Here is a 24,117-nt window from a genome sequence, read left to right as displayed (position 1 = left end):
TACTTCACCCTTCTGAAGGAGCTCAGCTGCCCAGCTTCCAACGTTTTGATTCAACATGCTCAGTCCTGGCAGTTGACATTCAAGCTGATTCATGTGTGGCTCAGCATTTTCTCCAGACAGCATAAGGTAGCCACCTTTGAGCAGGCCGAAGTGAAGCTGTCTTTACATGCTCCATTTCCAAGGAAGGCTGTTTGTGATTCCAAAACATGGCAGGCTGCACCTTGCTCTCCCACTTGCCTTCATCCCTTTCTTTCTCTGGTTCCTGCAGTGGGAGAACACTTTATTCTGAACCCTTGTTTTTTTTGTTTGTTTGTTTTGTTTTTTTAACCCTTCCTTTTCTTTTCTCTCTCTTTCTCTTTTTTTATTTTTTTATTTTTATTTGTGTGTGTGTGTGTGTGATGGAGTTTCACTTTTGTCACCCAGGCTGGAGTGCAATGGTGCAATCTCCGCTCACTGCAATCTCCACCTCTTGGATTCAAGCGATTCTCCTGCCTTAGCCTAAGTAGCTGGGATTACAGGCACCTGCCACCACACCCAGCTTATTTTTTGTATTTTTAGTAGAGACAGGGTTTCACCATGTCGGCCAGGCTGGTCTTGAACTCCTGATCTCAGGTGATCCACCTGCCTCGACCTCCCAAAGTGCTGTAATTATAGGTGTGAGCCACTGCACCAAGCCTTCCCTTCCTTTTCAAACTGTATTCACAAATTGGCTCATTCTTGAGCCATCCTCACACTTAAGCCTTCCAATATCATTATCTGATGGCAAAGCTAGCCCCCATCATCAAATGAATTGAAGAAAAATGTAATGGGGTGATTAAAATATAAATCAACTAAACCTAATGTGATCCAGTCTGCTCAATAATCTACTGAATTTAAGAGCTAAACATCATGAATTTCATAATAATACTTATTAAGGATTCATTTAACTACTGAGTTATAATTATACCTTTATAATACCCTCTGTTCCTTGCCACTCGTGGTTTTTCAAAGACACTTCTAATTTCATATCATTATTTTAATGGGGCAATTTCAGAATAATTTGTATCCATTTCTTAAAGATGTGATTGTGGAACAGCCTTTTGGTTCTCATGGCACTTTTTTTTAAAGACAAATAACGATACTTATTTTCATACCTCTGAAGATGTGAGGGAATGAATTGAATCAAATGCAGTTATCCAGTTATCTATTTAATAAGTCATTATTGAGTGCCAACCATGAGAAGCAAACTCAGTATCAACCCTGAATAATTCCTCTCTTGATTTTTTTAAAGGATTCTGTGTATAATCTCTCTTTAACCTTTAGCAGATGTTTTATGTTGGCTGAACTCAGAGAATTCTCAAACTGAATATTTTTACAACTTCACCTTTTGTGTCTTAGGCTCTCTTGAGAATCAAAGAATGATAGGAAATCTTCCAACCAAATGCAGATACCCATCCCCTTGAAGACCGCTGGCATCCAGAGATCCCGGGATGAGCTGCTTCTACAGGGAGCATTTCATTTTGACTACAACCCGTGTTTAGAGAAGTGCTAGAAGATCATTCTGAGCAGCTTACTCAGGTTGAGAGTAATAAGTCAGGCTGTTTTAATACAAAAAATAGGTTATTTCATGGAGGAAAAAAGCTTGAATAAGTGATTATTGGCCTTGTCTGAAGGCTAATATAGGACATTAGAACTTCCTACCGTATGCTGTGGGAAGCCACTTGTAGTTCCTACAAGGAACAGACTTCTAGTGAAAGTATCCAATACAGGTTTGAAGGCAGGAGAGTAAGTCTGGCAATGTAGGTTTGGAGACTTGTAAAATCTGGACAAAAGCAACAAAAAGACTATTCACCAAGGTAAGAAATGCGGGGGAAAGTGATGAGTATGGAAGAGGTGACCTTGGGAGAATCAGACCTCTGGACTGTGGTGACTTTGCTTCCCTCCTGGACTCAATACCTCTTTGCTTTGGTTTCCCGCAATTATCACTACTTATGTGGCTCTGCTGACATTGTTGAAGAAGCACCAACTCGAGCAGCTGATGCCATTTAAAAAGCAGGATGCTCAAATTCAGTGTTACTTCTGAGGCCATTTACTCGCCTGATTTGATTTCTTTTTTATTCCTTGTCGTAGCTGTGTTGTTGATATTGTTACCACTCTCCTCAGCCATTCCACAGCTGTACTTAAAACCTTCTGAATCTTTTATCTTCCTCCTTTAGCCTCCAATAATCCGTTATTTTACCACTGCTGCTAGATTATTCTCCCTGAGGCCCACATCTGATCTATGCCATTTGTGATCAGACACTTCAGTTCAGACTTTCAATCACTCAGCATAAAATCTTCTGATCACTTATACTTTTGTGCACTTTTGATCCCACTTCTCCTCCTTCCTAAGAACCATGTTTCATACATGTCTCAGCCTTTATTCTACATCTTCGGTCTCTCACTTTCCCCTGGCTCTGGCAGCTCAGCCTACTGACCCCCAAATCAAGTCTCTCCTTCCTACCTTGGCCAATTTCCTCTCAATAGTTCTTCATTACCTCAGGAAATAAAGTTCTAACCCCTAAAGAGCCTTTGCAAAAATACTGAATTATCTGGCTGCAAAGTTCTTGTCCCCATTGAGCTGCCATCCTATTCTGCTTCTTCCTTTATCATCAAATTCTTTAAAACATGTAAAATCATCACATTGACCTAGTCATGAAAACTAAAAATGTTAGCCATTCTCACTTCCTGGCACTTGCTCATGTTTATCCAGAGAGTTACCAAATCTGCTGATTCTCCCACCTGGCTGAATCTCATCTTTTCTTCCTATCCTTCTATCAGGCTCCTGCTTGAATCCTAGTCACTGTGATTGCAGTGTCCTCCTGATGGTTCTCGCTGTCAAGGATTTCTCTATATTCCGAGTCAGGTTACCTTTGCTGCTGCAATGATATTCCTAAGAAACAAATCTAGTTGCATCCTGATCAGGCCGACTCCCCCATTCTCGAGTACCTGGCATGGAATGTGGGGGTTGGCCCTTCTCGATCAGGCTGACCACCCCATTCCATGCCAGGTACTCTTGATCTACTTTACCGGCTTCCACTCATTATTTTTTTCCCCAAAGCAAGTATCTTCTGGCACACTCTATAATTTATTTGGTTTCAGTGTTTGCTGTCTGCCCTTCACCCTACCTCCGCATGTGAACTCTATGATTTGGTATTTTTATCTGTTTTGTTTACCTCATAGCCTAAGCATCTGGTACAGAGTGAGCATGCAATACATTTTGGTTGAATGTAATAATACCAGTTTCCCATTTTCAAATTCTCCTTGTCCCTCTGCTCAGAGGGTGAACCCCAAATGCCAATTCATTTCAAGAGCTTGCATGATCTGGTTACAGACCCTCCAACCCCACTCTCTCTCCATTAGTGCTTCATCTCACCTAACGTCACTGAGGCTCACAGTTGTCTGAGTTCCTTCAAGTCCCCAGACGTTCTGTACTTTCAGCCCTCTCTGTTCCTGTTGGGTCTGTTTCTCCTCCCAGGGATCCACTTCTCCCTCTTCCCTTTGCAGGGAGAACAGTCCCTCGTCTTTCAAAACTTAAGCCCAAAGTGACCTCCCTCAAGGTCTTCTCCAACGCTGTGAAGCAGAATTAGTTGCTCTCTCCTCTTCACCTCCATTGAGTTTTACGTCGTAGCTCTGTTGTGGTATGTTCTTATACACTGATCCCTCTATCTCCTCCTTGGAACTCTGTGCTCAAGACTGGTTTTCCTATGTGTCTTCCCCAGAAATGGTCATAGTGTCTGGCAGAGATTTAAGTGGCCACTTAATTAAATGATTGAAAAAAGGACCTCCCAGTGCATTGAACCAGGTAGTAAAAGGTTTAAGTGCCTTCTTCATTGCAATATGTCCAAATCATGGCTGTCCTCACCCCTAAACCTGTGCCCTCCCCTGTCTCCCTTATCTCTATGAATGAAGGGTACTACTCTGCTGACCTGAATCTGGGAATTGCCAATGATCTGCCTCCAGTCCTTCAGGTCACTCAATCAGTCACTAAGTTCTTTTGACTTTGCTTCCGACGTGTCTCTCAATTCCATCTGCTTTCTTTCAGTCCTGCTGTGGGGAGCTCTTACTAGCTTATCACATCTGTCACCAATAAAACTGCCACAGCACACACTCAAAATTCCATATGTATTGAATGAATGGATCTCCTGAGTTAAAACTATGTTCAGACCACAACAAGCAGACTATCATTTTTATGTGGTCATTGACAGGTTGAACTTGCAAGGAATGCATAGGTTGCAGAAGTCTGGATGATTTTTTTTTGAGAGACTATGGTCAAGGCCAAACAAAGTGGTTTGGAATTTGCCATGGCTTCAGATACCGTTTTGCTTTCTGGGAAGTTGAATCCATGCCCTCAATTTTGCCAAAGAGCTTGTTTTCTCCGATTATTCCTTTCTTAAAAATTCAAGTTGGAGTATTGGACTCTGTAAATATGGAAAAGAGTTAGTTTTATTTCATGTGGTAAAAAGAGGTTGGGATGATTGTGACCTTTAAAGAAGGGTCCACTAGGCATTATGAGATTAAAAGTCTGAATATGCTCAAGTGTTCCGTTATTGGGATTAGCGTAGATTTTCCCTAAAGATACCCCCAGCTCTCAATTTCTAAGAATTTTTTTTTGAGCAAGACTCTAGGGAAAGAAAAACTAGTGGAATTAAGACAATTGTAAAATCTAATGGAAGTGTGAGTGATTCTAAAATAAATCAGTAATCTTAAAGTACAGTCACTTGCTTAACAGATTTCAGTGCTGCTGAAGGTCTAGGTAAAGCCAGGTAGTAGGAAGTAGAGAGCAGTGGGTGTTGGAGACATTGGCTTTGGAATAGACAGTTGATAAATGTTTTCTGTCTTCTTTTTTCTCAGCAGACAGTGCTGTAGTGATTGCATTTGCCAAGTCTCATTTGAGAAATTGCTGGACCAGTAGTTACACTGACTCTCATTTGAATCTTCTGGTGGCCTCTCCCTGTTTTGGGCGGGAGTCCTTGACTTGTCCAGAGAGCTCTCCTCCTCTTTCTCTTCCTCCTCCAGCCTAGGTAGTAGTTGAGCAAATTTGGCTGGGGTGTTCTGAATCTCTAGGGTTGGGCCAACTGTCCTCAGCCTTCAGAACACACTGGTATGACTTCCATTCCAAAAGGCAAAAAGAAACTCTGGTCACGTGGTTTCTGTTATCTGTAACCATGGAAAATGTTGGCCATCTGTGAGGCTCTCATTTTAACACTCTTTTTCTCTCTTTATTTTCATCTCTTTCTTGGAAATAACAAGCTGAGGAAGTGGAGAGGCTGGCGGCGATGCGTTCTGACTCCCTCGTCCCAGGCACCCACACCCCACCCATCCGCAGGAGAAGTAAGTTTGCCAACCTGGGAAGGATTTTCAAGCCTTGGAAATGGAGGAAGAAGAAAAGCGAAAAGTTCAAACACACGTCAGCAGGTAGGATGATTTGTTTTTTCATTTCTCATTGGGTGTTTGTTGCCTTCAACTCTATTATCTTAATTAATAGAATTTAATTGCAATAGACTTTTTGAACCAAAGGGAAAAAAATATCAAGCCTTGGACTTGCCCTTGTCTTTAAAAATTCTTCAATATGACCAAGAATGACTTTTATATCCTATATGTGTTTTCTCATTTCTCATGTTTTTTTGTTTGTTTTTAAATTAAAGAACCACCCTTTTTATATGATCTATGAATAATCTGAATTTAGAACTCCACCTTTTCTATAATTGAATGCTTTTATTCTGGCATTGATGATCCATTTATTATATTCAATGTTATTTTCACTATTCCAGTAAAAGTGAACACATAGCAGAAAACAAGTTATATGGTTACTGGCAGATAAGAATAGGTTATTTCATGGAGGAAAAATCTTGAATAAGTGATTCTTGGGCATAGCAGGAAAACAAAGAATACAAATGAATCATTGTAGTGGCAAAGATAACTGTACAGTTTGTGGCTCAATGAACACCAAAGAAATGTGGGGAAAGTCAGCACAGCTGAGGGGTTAAGAGCACAGATCCTGGAGCCAGACATCCTGGGGTAGAATCCCAAATCTGATACTTGCTGGTTATATGATCTTGCTCAGTTTATTAATGCTGTACTTTAGCTTCCTCATCTATAAAAATAGAAGTAAGGAAAATACCTTACATGAGTTAATGTTTGTGGAGAGTTCGTGTGGCATCTTAGGTGGATATTTTTTCAATAAGTAAGGGTGTGCAGAGGGAAATGTGCTACAGGGAAAGACACAGAGTTTTGACTTCGCCCCATTGGGTCTGCAGTCAGATAGTGGAAGAGCTATATAGATTCTCTTTGGTTTTGGTCGGTTTGGGCTGCCATAACAAAACACCATAGACTGGGTGGCTTAAACAACAGAAATGTGTTTCTCACAGTTCTGGAGGCTGGAAGACCAAGATCAAGTTGCTGCAAGATAGGTTTCCTTCTGAGGCCTCTTCTCTTGTCTTGTGGGCGGCAGCCATCTTGCTGTACACTCACATCACCTCTTCATTTTTGTGTGCACAGAGAGAGCATGTGCGTAAGTGAGTGTGAGCAGGCTGGCGAGAGTCTCTCCTTATAAAGACACTAAATCCATCATGAGTGCCCTACCTACATGACCTCATCTAATCCTAATCACCTCCCAAAGTCCCCTTTCTCCAAATACCAACACATGGGGAGTGAGGGTTTCAACATATGAATGTGGGAGGGTCACAACTAAGTCCATGGAACTTCATTTTGATTTTTCTAATCACGTGCCCAGTCATTGCCAAGGCTACCCTGGCTTGAAGGCTTTCATTTCCTTCTTCCCTCTACATCCTCAAAAACTCAACCTGCCTTCTCGCCTGCTCAGAATCATCACCTCTTCCATTTCTTGGGTTTCCTCCTGCTTTGCCTCACCCCCAAACTAACCTTGAAATAGGAGATGTGCTTCTTGTACCTGAATATCAGTCTACAGATCTGAGAATTTTAATGCTAATCACTTTTGGAAAATAAAGAGAATAACATAGAAAAGCGGCAGAGTCTTGAAATCTTAATTCTCATGGTAGCCATGTTTTCTGACTAGCTCATGTTTTCTGACTCTGTTTCTTAGATGGAAGCCCCACCATGCTGATGTTATATTTGTTAATTCTTGAGATAAGAATGAATCTCTGAATTTCATAAATTTCTAAATCATTTCTCATATAAGTCCCACCACTCTGGCTCTGCATTCTCTACTCTCTCAGTCGTTGTACTGGTTCCTTAAGGTGTCGCAAAACCTGTAGGTCATTTGTGCATCCCTAAAAACAACTGAGTGATTTACAAGTGAACAAAACTCCAAATGCGTATCCTCTGCTGAGTGAGACAGGAAAGGGCACTTAGGTCATTGTCTCAGAGAGAAGAACTCTAAATGAAATACATTCTTTAGGCAAAGTAAGATGTAAGACACTGAAACAAGAAAGAAAATGGGAGTGTTTTATAAGCATTGAAATATATATATATATATATAAAACAAAGATGCCATAAGGTCTCTTCCTGACTTTGCTAAGCGAAATGGTTTGTATATACATTTCGGTAATTGTCATTTGTCAGCATGAATCCCTGAATGATGGAGTGGTGGATGCATTTCCTCCTGGCAAGTCAAGGGCTTTGTTTAGTACATTTGACAAGGCCACAAGGCAAAGCCCTGAGGCTTCTCACATGACCAGTTATGCCAACTTCTTCAAGACATTGGAAAACTTATCACCTGATAGGTGCAAATACAATGGCATCAGATTACTCAGGAATTATTAAACATCTTCAAAAATTTTGTTTTAAGCTCATTTGGGAGAAAGAATAAAAACATGCGACAAACAGAGTTGCTAACCTTAAATCATTCTTATCATTAACGATCATATCAAGTTCTTGTGATCTCTATGGCCAGACTGATGAACGTGGCAGGTGAATGCGATATTTGTATGCAGTTTTGTTTTGTTTTCTTAGAGACATTCTGCTCCTGAATTAGAGAAAGTAGAGAATACACTGGAGAATACCTTTATATCATGATAGATGGATGAGCACATGACGTAACTAAAGATATGCTAGTTTTAAAAAAGTTGGCCAGACACAGTAGCTCTCTCTTGCAATCTCAACATTTTGGGCAGCCCAGGTAAGAGGATCCCTTGAGCCCAGAAGTTAAAGATCAGCTTGGGCGACATAGTGAGACCTCATCTCTACAAAACATAAAATTAGCATGGGGACACATGTCTGTAGTCCCAGGTACTCAGGAGGCTGAGGTGAGAGGATTGCTTGAACCCAGGAGTTCAAGGCTGCAGTGAGCTGTGCTCGTGCCGCTATACTCTAGCTTGGGTGACCAGCGGAGACACTATCTCACACATACAAAAAGCAAACTTTTCCATGTGTGTATAAGAGTCATATCTAAATAAATATACATGAGAATTGGTTGATTGAGGGAATGTTCGTTGGTTAGCCAATTTTAGCTGGTATACATATCTTTGTCTTGTATGTATGTGTTGTTAAAGGAAAAGTTATTCATTGATGCTTGTTGAAGATAAGGCAGTCTTTATTCAAGACCACTGAGAGAAGTATAGGGACCACTGCAATCAGGTCTTGCAGTGGGAGAAATGGTCAGGACTCAACTCTGATACAGCATGGGCAAGTGGGAATTTACAACCAAGGAGCAGAGTGAGGGTCCCTGGGTGGAAAATTACTAAAAGGAAACATCAAGAGTAAGGGGGATTCTGGCTAAGCCAATGTAACAGGATTCTTGCTGAAGACAGGCCAGGGTGATCAGCTATCACCTGGGAGATGGTGAGGACTGAGGAACCTGATGATTAAATAATGAGAATGATCTGATATTGAAGATGGGGAGATTCTGGTTAAACTGACTTACCAGGATCCTTGCTGAAATTGGACAATAGAAAGAATAACATGGAAGGCCAAAGTCAGGCTCAGTGAAAAAGAGTTCAGGGTGGGGGAAAGGAGAATGAAGAGAAGTTGGTTAATGAGTACAAAACTACAGTTAGAAGGAATAAAGTATAATAGATTAGACTATAGTTAAGAATTTTTTATAAATTTCAACTAGCTGGAAGAGAAGAATTGGAATGTTGTAACAAAGAAAAGATAACTGTTTGAGATGATGGATATTCCCAATTATCCTGATTTGATCACTATACATTGTATACATGCATCCAAATATCACCCCTAAATATATACAAAATGTATGTATTTATATACAAATATATATCAAAATGTACCCCCAAAATATATACAACTATTGTGTATTAATTTAGAAAAAAGGAAAAAGGAGTTCAGGGGAGCCTGAGTAGACTTTGGTTAATGAGAAAATCTTACTCAGTCTATGTCATATCCTTTCATATATACAATATTATCCACCTTTTTAAATACAAAGGATAAGTCCATATAATTGTATTATTTATTTGTATTTAAAAGTATATCCTTCTTTGAACACACAAAAAGGCATCAATACAGTGTTTACTTGGCTTGTTATTGTTTACAGACTGGGTTACATTTATAATTTGCCATGATTAGGTATACTGTGGTTTAACTGTAACTTGTTACAGGGGCTTATGTGTCTCTTTGTAATTAAATTTCTGGGTATACCTTTATACAAGGAATAAATTGCAATATTTGATAGTAAATAGTGTACCTTATACAAGGGGACACTCAGAAATCTTGTTTGCTCTTGTATAGCGATAAGAAAACTACATTGGAAAATTATGATTTCAACGTTTCCCTCAATTTTGACATCAACGTTTACATGAATGTTTTGAACTTAGACCTCCACTTCGAATGCTACTCTTACATCTTTCCTATTCTAAGCTGAAGGCTGCCATCCTTAAAAGGTCCTGAGCGTTAAGACCCAGAGGCTGAGCTCCAGGTGGTGGTGAAAGCACTATTAAGACAAGGAGTAGCTCTCAGCAGCAGTCCTGCATCACAGGATGGCAGGAGGAAAACAGGAATGGGTGAAACATAAAGTAATGGGTCTTCAGGGAGATGATCCCCACATGCCTTTCAGTCTGCCCTCTGAGGCCCTGCCCAGGGCTTGTGAACCTGTGAGCCTGATACATTCACCTTCTTATGTGAATCTGCAGTGTTGTCCACAATGCGTCTCCACACCTGCCCCAGGAATGAAGACAGATGATAACATCCCCTCTGAAATAGAACAGGCAGTGCCTCCCCAAAATAGTCAACTGCAGCGATCTTATCCAAAATCCTTGAAAATGAGGACTGTATTTATAGAAAAGTAGAACTGGCAGGCAGAAACTGTGAAGACACCACTGAGTTATGCTTTTATTTCCTCTTGACAGAAAATCATAAGCTGCAGGGGTTGGCCCTGGAAATCTACAATATGTCAGAATTCCCTTTGTGCTTCTAAGATTTTCTGCACACCTAGGGTCTTGGGTTTTGGTGGGGAGAGAAAAACATGAAAAACTTTTACTAAGTGTCTACCACATGCCGGAATGTCACCTGGCTCCGGGTATATAGCTGTGAGCTAAACCAGACCTAGTCGGTGACCTCCTGGCATGCACGATATAGTGGAGAGACAGCTGGTCAAATGTTGAAATTACAAAAGTAAAGGTAAAGTCACACCTGTGATAAGGGCAATGAAGGAAAGGTACTTGGGAGAATGAGAGGGGGGACTTCACTTAGTCTTGAGGGGTCAGGGAAACTTTCCTAAGGAAGAGAGGTTTGGGCTAGAGTCTGAGGAAAGTATAGAAATGTAGAAAATGAGCAGCAGAAAGAGCTTGTGCAAAGGCCCTGTAGTAGAAGAAGGAGAGGTGAGCAGTCTAGGAGAGCGAGAAAGACCAGTGGCTAGAGAATGGAGAGCTGAGTGTGGTGCGGGCTGAGGCTGGAGAGGTAACCAAACACCAGCTCCCCACTGATTCTGCCTTGTTTAGAGCAGATTCAGGCGTGTGAGTGGCTGCAGACAACCAGTGCGAGGCATTTTGCAGATGATAGTAGCCTGAACTAATGTGTGGTAGTAGAAAGGGATGGATTTGAGAGATTTTATAAGGAACAAAAGACTTAGTAATGGGGCAAACATGGAAAGGAGAGATAGAAGCAGTGTCACCTTTGGAAAGGAATGTTCCATTTTGACATTTGGGGGCAATATTATTTAGTCTTAAAAGAGAAGGAAATCCTACCATTTGTGACAAAATGGGTAAACCTGGAGGGTACCAGGCCAAGTGAAATATACTGGGTACAGATAGACAAATGTGGCATGAGCCCACTTCCATGAGGTATCTGAAAGAGTCAAGTAGAAGGGTGGTTGCCAGGGGACAGGGAAGTGGGGAGTTGTTTCTCAGTGGCCATAAAAGCTCAGTTATGCAAGATGAATTAGTTCTAGAGGTCTACTGTATAATACGGTGTCTCTAATTAACAATCCAGTATTATGCACTTAAAAATTTAAGGTGGTAGATTTTATGTTAAATGTTCTTACCACACACACACACACACATACACACGCAAAAAGCCCACAGAGGGACACAAGGAAACTTTTGAAGGTGATGGATGTGTTTATTACCTTGATTGTGGTGATATCTTGGTTGGATGCATACGTCCAAACTCATCTACTTGTATATGTAAACATGCAGTTTGTATACAATTATACCTCAATAAAGTTGACAATTTTAAAAATAAAAAAATTGTTTTAAAGTGTAAAGTTTGACACCCTAATGTTGGTTTATGGTGGTGACTTTACGTGAGATGAGTACTTTAGAAGAGTGACAGGTTTGGGGGTATGATTCCAATTTTAGATGTGTAGGTATGTGCTTGAGTCAACTTTGTGATATCCAGAGTTGGCAGTTGAATATATGGAATGCAAAAGAGAGGTCTGGGCCGGTTATGTAAATTTCAGGTCATTTGCATATGTATAATAATTAGAGTGATGATTACATATAAGATTGGCTAGGAAACAAGAACAGAATGGAAAGAAAAGAGGGCCAAGGACAGTCTTATAGACAAGGGAAGATTATTGTCCCTAAGACTAGATAGAGGAGGAGGAGCCTGTAAAGGAGATAGAGAGGCAGTGGCCAGAGAGGTAGGAGGAAAACCATAAGCCTAAGATGAGGTGGACACCAAGAACAGAAGGCATCCAGGAGGCTACAGTTAACTGTGTTTAAAACGATGAAGTCAAGTGGAAGAAGTACAGAAAAATGTCCATTGACACTAGTGGTTCCACTCAACTAGAGATTATTGGTGACTTAGCAAGTGCTGCCTGGGTGGATTGTTTGGGGCAGATGTCAGATTAGTGTAGAGTGAGAAGTTAGTGGGAACTGGGTGAAAATGGGATTAAATTTTTGAGAAGTTCAGCAGTTAAGTGGGTAAGAAATAGGACAAGATGGATGATGGAGGAAATCTATTTGTGTCTGTAGGGGGTTGTATGTGTGCCTTCTGATTTGTCACCATTGTTTGTCATCATGCAAGAGAAATCAAGAGGAAAAGCAAATGTGAAAGAGGCAGTAGAAGGAGTTAGAATATATCAGACAGAAGAGATAGGGTAAGGGTGCTGAGAAGTGAGGAGTAGATGGGTTACAAGACACAGAAAGAAGGGCCGGTATCAGAAAAAGAATGAACTCCACTGCAATCAGAGGGAAGCTGCAGCAGTAGATAGAATGATACATTTGGTGAGCTCATCCAGTGGTGACTGAGTTTGTCTAGGTAATAAGCGAGGTTATCTCCTAACAGGGAGAGGAGGAGAAGAACGTACAGGGTGAAGTCCATTCCAGATTGATGATTATGACTGCATGATACTGATGACTTTTTTTCACTGGCTTTTGGCTGTCCTGGTACAGCTAATAGTTGGGTCCATCCAGAACTGGAGCTTTGCCAGATAAGTAGAAAGAAAAGGAGGGCAAGGGAGATTGAGTTAGTTTCCTAAGCTGCTATAACAAATTACTATAAACTTGGTGGCTTAAAACAACAGAGCTTCTCCTGCAGTTCCAGAAATCTAAAGTCAAAGTGTTGGCAGGGTGGGTTCATTCTGGAAACTCTAAGGGAGAATCTGTTCATGCCTCTCTCCTCCCTGCCAGTGGCCACTGGTAATCCTTGGTGTTCCTTAGCTGGCAGCTGCATAATTTGAATCTCTGCCACCACCTTCACATGGCATCTCTCTGTGTCTCAAGTCTCTCTCTTTCTCCTTTTCTCTTATAAGGATACCAGAAATTGGATTTAGGGACCACCTGTATATCCAGGATATTCTCATTCAGATATCCTTGAATTTGTTATATCTGCAAAGACCTTATTTCCAAATAAGATCACATTCATGGGCACCAAGGGTTGGGACTTGGATGTATCTTTTGGGGGACACAGTTTGGCAGGGGACCCACTGCAGTACTGAATTTTAGATAGCACAGGAAAGGTCCAGGGGAGTTCAGAGGAATTAGAAAAAATCAATAAATATTAATTTCCGAAGAGGTCAAAGAAGTTTAAATTGGTCAGTGGGGACAATTGCAGAAGCAATACAGATCACGAGCTGATAGGTAAACAGCTGCATTCTTGAATTAGTGGTTTTTAAGGTGGTACAGTTATAGAGACAAGATAAAAACTCAGACCATGGGAGTGGACAGTTGAGGTAGAGGAAAAAGTTAGGAAACTGGAAATTGCCTTATTGAAAACATGGTAAATGATCCTACTTACTAGTAGACTAACAACTATATATCTTATTTGCTGAGTTTTGTGCTGACTTAATTTGCCATTTTCAATCGAGGAAAAAAAGGAAATTTCCTCTTTGGTTTTTGCATTCAACTAATTTTGAATTGATATTTTCTTGGAAAAATTTTCTGTTTTTCTTTTTCCAAATTAAGATGTTTTGGTCCATCATATTTTTAAGCAATAAAGTACTGCAGTTCAATTGATTCATAGAAAATCAAAACCATAATTTGCTTTTGAATGTTTCACTCCAGCTGTTAGCATAGCCACCTGATATAGGTAAAGTAGTACGATAATTAGGCAGCAGCTTCAGATACAAATAATTGATTGCTTGTTCATCTTCCATGCAATTGGGAACCTGTGAAACGTAGCCTTAGTCTGCTTGTGTCAGCCTCACCTAAATGATGGCAATAATGAAGGGCTGGGCCGGAAATATGTTGGAAACTTTCCTGATACTCACGACAGTGTCCAGAAACAGTCTCCTTGCTTTTGCCCAGTATTTTATTTGCAACACAAGACTGATGTAACAGTATGTATGCACAGGAAAGTCTTTAGGCACTCAGGTGAGCATAGAGCTCCAGCCCTCTCCCTAAGCCCCCTCTGCCTAATTGTCATTTTGCCGTAGGTTCTGTTTATCCTGAAATCCCCCAATCAAACAAGAACCAGCCCTTAACCCTGGCCTGTTAGCCAAACACTTCGCCTAGTTTCCTAGCTTCCCCTTTCCCACAGGGCTAGACTCTGCTTCCCTTATTTCTTCCATCAGTTCACCCAGAGTTGCTTATGACTTTAACAACCACTATGTCCCAGGAATCACTTCCATGGAAGCCCACATATCTAGGATTATTCTTCTTTAAATAAAAATTCTTGGATAGCCAAGGCAGTCTACATTGGATTCTGCCTTTGGACCTGATGGTGATAGGCTTCTGGGCTGTTCTGGAAGAGTCTGTTCCTCGTGTCCAGGATGGTTGCCCTCCATGCTAACCCCAGATTTCTCATTCTTCTGTCAGGAAACCCTAGCATTCCATCTCATTGACAGAGTACATCTGCAATTCTTGGAGTAGAAAAATAAACCCATAGTTACATCATGTCTTGCCTTGACATCTTTGTAGTGTGGGATGGAAGATCATTGTTAGTAAAGGGAAACATGGCCTCTTATCCAGCAAAAGACTAGCTACGTCCACCATGAAGACTCCATGCCCCGTCACTGGCATAACTCTTGAGCTGGAAGCTTAAAGCAAAGAGACAAAATTGATAGGTTGAAAAAAATGAATGATTATGAATAGGTTCTGATGTGCTTGAAAGATGAAGGATTACAGGCCTTGCACTCTAACTTAAGTGCTCCCTTGGTGTTCCTGTTTCTCAGTCTAACAGAATAACATAGTCTACTTGTTCAGAGCCTAGGCTGTTGGACTTCTGTAAACTATAGGAAGTTCATACACGATACTAGCTTACTGTATTGAATTTATTTATGTGCCAGATGCTGCCATTGTTCATACGAAATCCATACCATTGCAACAGTGAGGACGGACATGGCCCCTACCTCCCAAAGGTTATGGTCTTAAAGGGAAAACAGATAATAAAGCCAGCAATTACAATAAAGTAGAAGTGAAGTGATAAGAGATGTACAGGGGCTTTGAGAGCTTGAAGGAGACATACCCAATTGAGTGGCAAGTTACCGGGAAAGGTTTGCTAGACAAAGGGATATTTCACCAAGGGGTTAGCAATGCATGTGAAGAAATCTCTCCTGGTAGGCAGAACGGAATGTAGGAGAACCAGGGAAGAGAGGAGACGTTAACAGTCTACAGCTTAAAAAGAAATTATGGCCGGGCACCTTGACTCATGCCTGTAATCCCAGCACTTTGGGAGGCCAAAGCGGGAGAATTACTTGAGCCCACGAGTTTGAGACTAGCCTTGACAACACAGCAAGACCCCATCATCACTGCAAAATGAAACGAAATGAAATGAAATGAAATGAAATGAAATGAAATGAAATGAAATGAAATGAAAAAATAAAAATTAGCTGAGTGTGATGGCGTATGCCTGAAGTCCCAGCTACTGGAGAGGCTAAGGTGGGAGGATCACATCAGTCCAGGAGATCAAGGCTGCAGTGAGTCATGTTTGCACTACCACACTTCAGCCTGGGCAATGGAGCAAGACCCTGTCTCAAAAAAATAAAATAAATTATGACTTGAAAAGGATTGTTGGGGGAAGGACAGAGAGTAGTGAGAGATGAGGCTGAAGAGATGGACAAGAATCTGCTCGTAAAGGGTCTTATGAGGTATGTTAAGGAGTCTGGGTGTTATCCTAATGCAATAGGAAATTATGAGAGGACTTGCATTTTAGAACAATTATTCTCTATATTATGGGAAAAGCTTGGCGTGGCACCAAGTGGTGTTTACAAGTTTATAACATAACAACTTCTATAAATGTTGATGTTGTGTTGGTAATGAGAGAAAATTTACTTGTGATAGAATTAAGATGATACCTCATTCCTGTCACATCAAATGGAATATTGCGTCCTTATTGATTCTGATAACAAGGAAACTGGTTAGCAGGTGGTTGATTATAATGTTGGGGAGAGAGGGAGATAGCCTAGACTAAAATAGTGACATTAGGAACTGAAGACTGTGAACAGATCCAAGAGATATTTAGGAGACAGAATGAGCAAGACTTGATTACAGATTGGATGTGGAAGTGGGGAGAAGAACAAAAAAAACCACTCTTTCGTTTCTCACTGAGCAATTAAATGGATGGAGGTATGTTCTGTGCGGGAGTTGCGCGAGGGGAGAAGAAAAGACACACCCACGATACCTTTAAGGGTAAACAAGCTTTATCCCACATAAATGGCAATGCAGCTATAATAAGCAAATTGTATAATATGCAAATGAATATAATAAATTGCAACAGGAAGGGGAGAAGGGAATATACATATATATATATATATATGTATGTATATATACACACTCGCCAGACTATGGAGGATTCACCACCAGACCGGGAAGGAACAGCCTGGGCTCCAGAGTCAGCCACTCGTGCGTGCACAGATGAGGAGAGGTCTCATGAAGCTTCAGCGCGATCTGGGACCCTAGGTCTTTTTGTAACGAGTTGTTTGGCATGAAGCCCAGTCAAGAAGGCCCTTCGCGACTGGGCTCAAGGAACGCAAAAGTCAACTTGATTTTCGCCGTTGTCTGTTGTTTTTCAATAACTAATGTATAGGAATAGATTGAAATAGAGATTTCTCCAAAACAGCGCTGGATGAACGCCTTAACTCACCTGTTCCAGGACTTGGTGACCATTGTTTGTGTCCATGTACAATTGAGTTCGAGTTTAATATTTAACTTTCCCTCCACATTGTACCATTGACTAAGTCAGGGACACTGAAGAGGAGCAGATTTGTGAGGGAAAAAGATGAATTTATCAGAGAAGGCAGATGGCCCACTAGAGTTTGGAGGAAAACTAGGAGGGACTGGTGGTCTCGGTGAACCAGAGGAGGAGAGGGCTTCAGAAAGAAGAGTCTACTCTGGCAGATCTTGACAAGATGGTAAGGACTGAGACGTGTCTGGTGGGCATAGACAGCTCATCATTGCTGTCCTTTGGGATTATGACTTTAGGGAAGCCACGTGGCTGGGATTTAGATAGCATATGGTTGAGGAGTAATTGAGAGGAGAGGAAGTAGTCATCTTCTTTTAAGATGTTGGGTTCAGAGGGGAAATGAGAAATATATAGTAAACATCAAAAGAGGATGTGAGCTTGAGGGAGATGTTTTTTAAGATTGGTTAGATAGTAAACATCAAAAGAGGATATGAGCTTGAGGGAGATTTTAAGATTGGTTAGATTGTGTCAAGCTGCAAAATTTGCCTTAACATGGCTGTGGCATTCCCAGGGAAATTGAAACATCAGCAAAGTGACTGTTAAGCCAAATAAATATATTTGCACACATTTTTCAGCAATGACAATTCTCGTGACTAGGAAAAACAAACATGCAAATAATCAGCACTAGTTAGCATCTGATTTTAATAAGAAACTATCAAACCAAGTTGAATAGCCTTCAGCATCTGGCCAGATCACATATTCCCTTTGGGTGAGTGATTGGAGAATTTCATTGGAGGGAGCATTTCATTTCTTCTTAAAAAAAAAAAAAAAAAAATCCAGCATAGATAAGCAAGGAATATTCTTAGCTGCATATTCATCATGACTCAGAAAGGGAACATCTAGTGGTTAGAAAGCAAAGTAGACTTAATGGTCCTGTTTTATGTTTTTAAAAAAATCTCTAACAGGTACAGACTAAAAGACTATGGCAATCCGTTACCTTCTAGGGGTGGATTGTAAAAGATGTAATTATTTCTTCTCAAAGCGAACTTTATCCAGCACTTTCTGCTTGTAAGTCCAGGCTATGAAATCCTTAATCGCATTGACTCTGCTGATATCCTTTTGTCTTCTAGTGTTGAGTGGAGCACCTGGTACAGAATAGGTACCAGATAAGTACATATTGAACTGAAAGTCAATAAGCCAGCCAGATATTAATATATTTTTAAGTTTCTCTGTTTACTAAGATCTGAAAGAGGAGAGGAGGTAGGATACTTAGGGTACTTATGGATGCATACGATGGAAGGTCCCAATCTTTAAAGAATTTGTCATCATTCATGATTGTTTTTCAGTTTTTCATAGTCGTGCACAGGTTAGGCTAAATGACAGCGTGTGTTAAAAGCTCAGGTTGTTTGCACAGAATTATTGTCCAATTTGGACAATTTGGGTTATCTATTGCTGTGTTACAAAACCCCCTAAAACATAATGGCTTGAAAACAGCAACCTCTGTATTATCGCTTATGGCTTGGGGATTGACTGGGCTCAGTGAGATTGTTCTTCTGCTGGTCTCTCTTGGGGTCTCTCATGCATTTTCAGGTAGATTGCATTGGAGTTATCTGGAGGCTCACTAAGGTGCGAGGAAAGCTGGGCCGCTTTCCCTGTTTATGTAGTCTCAGGGCTTTTCCATGTGGTTTCTTCCTATGGTCTCTCCAGCAGGGAGTTGAGGGCCCCTAAAAGCACAAAATAAGATGCTTCCATGCCTTTTAAAGGCTTAGGTACAACATTGGCTTAGTATTATAGTCACATTATTCTAATGGTTAAAGCAAGTCATGGGGCCAGCCCAGATTCGTTGTTGAGTGGACTAAACAAGGGTGCGGATGCCAGAACAAGGTTCAGTGGGGCCCGTCTTTGGAAGCCAGCTACTACCATTGTTCAAGGTGTGGCAAGACAACAGCTGCTCCTTGTTTCCTTCTTCCCAGGTAGGATGTGCTTCAACAATGTTATATTGATGACAACAGCAGGAGCAATCTTCCGTTGTGCTCTGCTCATGTTACTATGTAATACGAAGTATACTTGACCTTTTCCATGACTTATGGACTTGAATCTTGTACCAGACCTATATAGTATTATTAACTTCACTTGACAGACGAGGAAACTGAAGCTTAGGGAGATTAAATAATTGCCAGTTAGAAATAACAGAGCTAGAATTTGAACTTAGCCCATAGTCTTCTCAACTGTATCGCATTTCAGATCCATGAGGGTGGAAATCAATAATTCAGATGTTTTAAAACGTAATTCTTCTGCACATAACAATGATATTACAAGATACTTTCCTTTTTAAACATATGTCTATAAAGAAATGTGAAAGAAGAGAAAATCAAAAAACTGACACTGGAAGCCATGATACGAGTCTTTATTGAAAACCTTTAAAGGGGAAAGTCAAGGTGTAGCATACTCATCTTTGTATGAACCCCACAGCATCTAGTTCAATGCCATGTACTTGGAGGATGCACTCTATTTGTTGAATGGCTAAGAAAGAGTAAATTGATACTGGCATGAAACAAACATTCAAAATCATTCCATTTATGTTTTCAATATAACTATCTCTTTCTGCTGTATGATATATAGGAACAAAATATGCATAGATTAGGTAATCAGACAGTAATTACAGAGGCCTCAGTGGTTGCTAGATTTGGGGCTAGGCACAGAAATATTTCTATAAAAAGATACAAACTTTTTATTGTATGATGTATGTGTGGCTACTTCTAAGATAAGGAGTTTTATGGGAGAGGTGATATAGACTAGTGGTTAGGGGTCAAATTCTGGAGCCTGACTGCTGAGTTACCTTGGCCAAGTTTTTTGTATTCTCTCTGCCTTAGTTCCTTCAACTTTAACATAGGGATAAAACTGGCACCTTAGGCCAGGCACGATGCCCCAGCACCTTTCGGAGGCCAAGGCAGGTGGATCTCCTGAGGTCTGGAATTTGAGACCAGCCTGGCCAACACGGTGAAACCCCACCTCTACTAAAACTACAAAAATTAGCTGAGCATAGTGGCGTGTGCCTATAGCCCCACCTACTCTGGAGGCTGAAGCATGAGAATTGCTTAAACCTGGGGGATGGAGGTTGCAGTGAGCCAAGATGGCACCACTGCACTCCAGCCTGGGTGACAGAGTGAGACTCTGCCTCAAAAACAAACAAACAAACAACAACAACAAAAACTGGCATCCTATAAATTTGTTTTAAGGATTCAAAAAGAAGTTAATTGATGGAAATCTCTTAGAATAGTACCTTGCACGTAAGTTTTATCTACCATTATTTTTTCTTCTATACATGCATTTGAAAAACACAACAGACATCGTAGAGTAAGGAAAGGTTTATTTCCTATTTTCAGTCTGTGGATGGTGTATGGATAACTTCATGATTCTGATAAGCTTCTCTTAGATCTAGGCAGTGTTCACTTCAGTGCTGAGTTTAGGAGCCTGCCTTTAGACACATTGTACAATTCCACAAAGCTGGAGTTTTGTTCCTTATTTTCCTGGGTACAAGCAAGTTTCTTCACTAAAGTATTTCCTTTTCTCTGTGAATTTACAATTAAGTGAACAAACACAATGGCCACTGAGGAAGTGCCTTATCCTGTTTCTCCTTTGCTATGTCACGGGCAGAAATATGCACAATAGAGGAAGAGATATTCTTGGGAGGGAAGGTGAACACTGTATCCTTTCAAAACGGAGAAATTGGTGGCAAGTCAGAAGGCTCGAAAACAGAAGGTATTTAAGTGGAGCGACCTTGTACTTTACATTCCAAACCTGGGCATTTCCGAGAGTGAAATGGGGTGCTATAACTCCTTAGGCTGAACAATAATCTGAATGAGGCCTATGCTAAGGAAAGCAGGGAGAATATGGTCACCCTATACAAAACCACAGAGACAGAAGTGCAGGCCCTGAGGCCAGTGCTGTTTTACAAAGAGAAAAGAAGTGCCAGTTAACTTTCAAAAGAAAACAGAAGGCATCACTGGATCCCAGACACAGCAGAACATTAAGATGGCCCTCCACTGTCTACCATCTCAGTTAAATTAATTAATGGAGTTGAGTATCTTTGCTTCTGTACAGAATTGAATCTCTTTGTTCCCAGTCCTCACACTGTTTCTGCCACCTCTCTTGTACCTCTTCTGCTGAATGTCTTGTCTGGAAATTCTGTCCCAGTGCAGTTTCTTTCACTAATAATTTATTCTCTATTCCTTTAACACCTTCTTTTTCTCTCCAAAGTTCTGATGGCTCCTGTCATCAGCTCCCATGCCACTAGGTCTAGTGCCTCTGCCCCACTTCCAGGCCCCTAGACATGCATGACACGCATGTCTTACCACTGCCTCTCCTTGGACCAACCTGGGAGTCATGCCTGACTCTCCTTGAGTACTTCTCTTCATGTTCAACACGTTGTTCTTTCTTTATTCCTCTTCCTCTGCTCTAGTTTTCTTTCCATTCTTTCCCTCTCCTTTTCTTCTTGGAACACTCATTTATTCCACCTAAAGCTTAGATGTCTCCTAAGTTCTTTTGGTTTCCTTCTTCCCAGGGAGAATGTGCTTCAACAATGTCATATCGATTGACTGGAGCAGGAGCAATCTTCTGTTGTACTCTGCTCCTATTACTATGTATTAATAATATGAAATACACGTGACCCTTTCCGTGCCTTATGGACTTGAATCTTGCAACGGGCCTATATAGTTTTATTAACTTCATTTGACAAGTGAGAAAACTGAAGCTTAGGGAAACTAGATAATTGCCAGTTAGAAATGACCAAGCTGAAATTTGAACTTAGCCTGTAGTCTAAGGCTACAGTGCTGGTTTCCAACTACATGGCCGCATTGGACTCAGATCTCTGTTGGCAGGTCCAGCTTCTGCCCGAGACCAGCCCTCTGCAGAACCTCAAATACGTATGTGTACACCAAATGCCTCATTTTCACCCTAGCAGGCTTCCCCTCCGATAGCACCCTGACTCTATGAAATGATTATCATTGCCTTTGAGGACACTTCTGAATTAAGCCTCAGTTTCATTTCCCTATCTAGTCGAATTACAGATGTGCCCTTTCATTTCTTCACTTTAATCTAGATATTCATTGGGGTCCTGTGGGTTTCCCCAGAATTCTTTTACCTTTTCCCTTTGACTTTTATTCACTAAAAACTTAATAATTATGTTATTAATATACATTAGCGCTACTAGTAACAATGGTAATAGCTAGTGCTTGAGTGCCCACCTGACAAGTGTGAACTAGCTGCAGTCTGGCTCTCAGCGTCCCAGCAGTCCTCTGAGGCGGTTACTTAGTTATTCCTAATACCTGTTTGATAGGTGAGGGTAATGAGGCTTAGGAGGGGCCAGTAACTTGCCCAGGGTCACAGGACTGGTTAATGATATAGCCCCAGAGGATTAGAATTGCAAGGGTGTCTCACCCCAAAGTCTTCTGGGCTTTACTTGGAAATATCACAGTTAACCATGACTTGAAAACATACAGAGTGAAAAGGTTAAGATGTATGCATATCTGGGTAGGTAAGTTTTAAACATACTGGAATTCAGAAATCTAATCTCATTGAGAAAACAGAAACTATTGGAAATAGGACTTGGCGATTTGGGTGACTAATTCTGGATTCCCAAGGCAGAGAAAGATACCTACATGATGTGTATGAACTTGCCTGCTTAAAAAAAAACAAAGCAAAACTAAAACAAGGTTTTTGTTGCTTGGTTGGTTTTGTTAGTGGTGGTTTCCTTAAGTTGAAGGAGATAGAGAAATAACATTAGGCAATGAATTAATGAGGATTTGGAACTTGTTTGACTAAAACAAATATAAAGTAACCTTAATAATTAAAAAAAAAAAAAAAAGACTGAATCAAATAGTTCTGGAAGGTCAGGTTTAAAGGTCTTTCTTCTTTTTGTTACCCTGAAGGAGAGCTGAGTGGGGGCAATTTGTGAATATAAAACGTGTAGAATATTAATGACATCACATGAATGAAAAAGTTATGCCGGGCGCAGTGGCTCGTGCCTGTAATCCCCGCACTTTGGGAGGCCAAGGCAGGCAGATCACCTGAGATCAGGAGTTCGAGACCAGCCTGACCCATATGGTAAAACCCTGTCTCTACTAAAAATGCAAGAAATTAGCCAGGCGTGGCAGTGTGCACCTGTAATCCCAGCTACATGGGAGGCTGAGGCAAGAGAATTGCTTGAACCTGGGAGGTGGAGGTTGCAGTGAGCTGAGATCACGATGCTACTGCACTCCAGCTTGGGCGACAGAGTAAGACTCCATTTCAAAAAAAAAAAAAAAAAAAAAAAAGACGCTACTGCACTCCAGCTTGGGCGACAGAGTGAGACTCCATTTCAAAAAAAAAAAAAAAAAAGAAAGAAAGAAAGTTGTATACCAAGAACCCACATTGCATGGTATTCTGACCTGAGTTAGGAGGATGGGGTGATAACCTCAAATGCCTCTGAGGACTTTTCCTGTCGAATCAAATTAGCACAAAGCTGGGAGAGGTCTGTGTGGAGTAGAAGTCAGAGTGCTAATGATGCTCAGATGCAGATGTAATTTGGCTGTAGAAGACTATTGTAATGTTCAGTCTATTTTGGTCCTCAAATTAACCAAATGGGAGTTTCTAAAATAAAAAATCTCTTCTATGGCGTAGCAGCATTTTTAGGTCCTCTAAATGGTGGTTTTGTTCCATATTGATGGGGTTTACCTTCTCCGGCGTCCTGAGGGACATGAAAAGCTCTGTTAACATGTAGGAGCTGCCTGCTACCACTGCATGTTGTTGTGGTTAGAAAGGGCTACTAAATGCTTCCCAGCATACACAACGGGGTTGTTTAATGCTGTAGTTTGAGCATCATGTTAATTATATTTCCAGATGTTTCTATGAAGATTATATGAAGCAACTACGAACTGTAATTCAGCAGCATCATTTTATAATAATGTTTATATGAAAAAAAGGTTATGCAATTTATCTGTTGTAGCACAAAACTCTATTTCATCCATGGACAACTGAAAAGATTCACTAGAAAGTCTATTGTTACAACAAGGATGATCTTTGTTTTTCTAGTGAATGGCTGAAACGTCACTTGATAGAAGTAGGTCAGATATTTACAGGGATACCCAACAACCATGTGCCTTTCCCCAGTGCCCGTTATCA

At 40.8% G+C, this 24,117-nt stretch overlaps 1 protein-coding gene across 23 annotated transcripts in view; it reads left to right on the top strand.

Moving 5' to 3' along the window:
* The window catches only part of LOC105482440 (phosphatase and actin regulator 1), a 578,235-nt gene that overhangs the window by 339,551 nt on the left and 214,567 nt on the right, over window positions 1-24,117 (top strand). For all 23 annotated transcript variants that reach the window (XM_024792994.2, XM_011742549.3, XM_011742548.3 and 20 more), the window contains one exon: window positions 5,272-5,436. In XM_024792994.2, coding sequence (XP_024648762.1) covers window positions 5,272-5,436 — 165 coding nt within the window. The remainder of the gene's footprint in view (window positions 1-5,271; window positions 5,437-24,117) is intronic.

The sequence above is a fragment of the Macaca nemestrina genome, chromosome 5, assembly GCF_043159975.1.
Source record: "Macaca nemestrina isolate mMacNem1 chromosome 5, mMacNem.hap1, whole genome shotgun sequence".
Taxonomy (NCBI): Eukaryota; Metazoa; Chordata; class Mammalia; order Primates; family Cercopithecidae; genus Macaca; species Macaca nemestrina.
The sequence above is the reverse complement of the archived record's forward strand: the minus strand, read 5'-3'. Positions and strand labels throughout refer to the sequence as shown.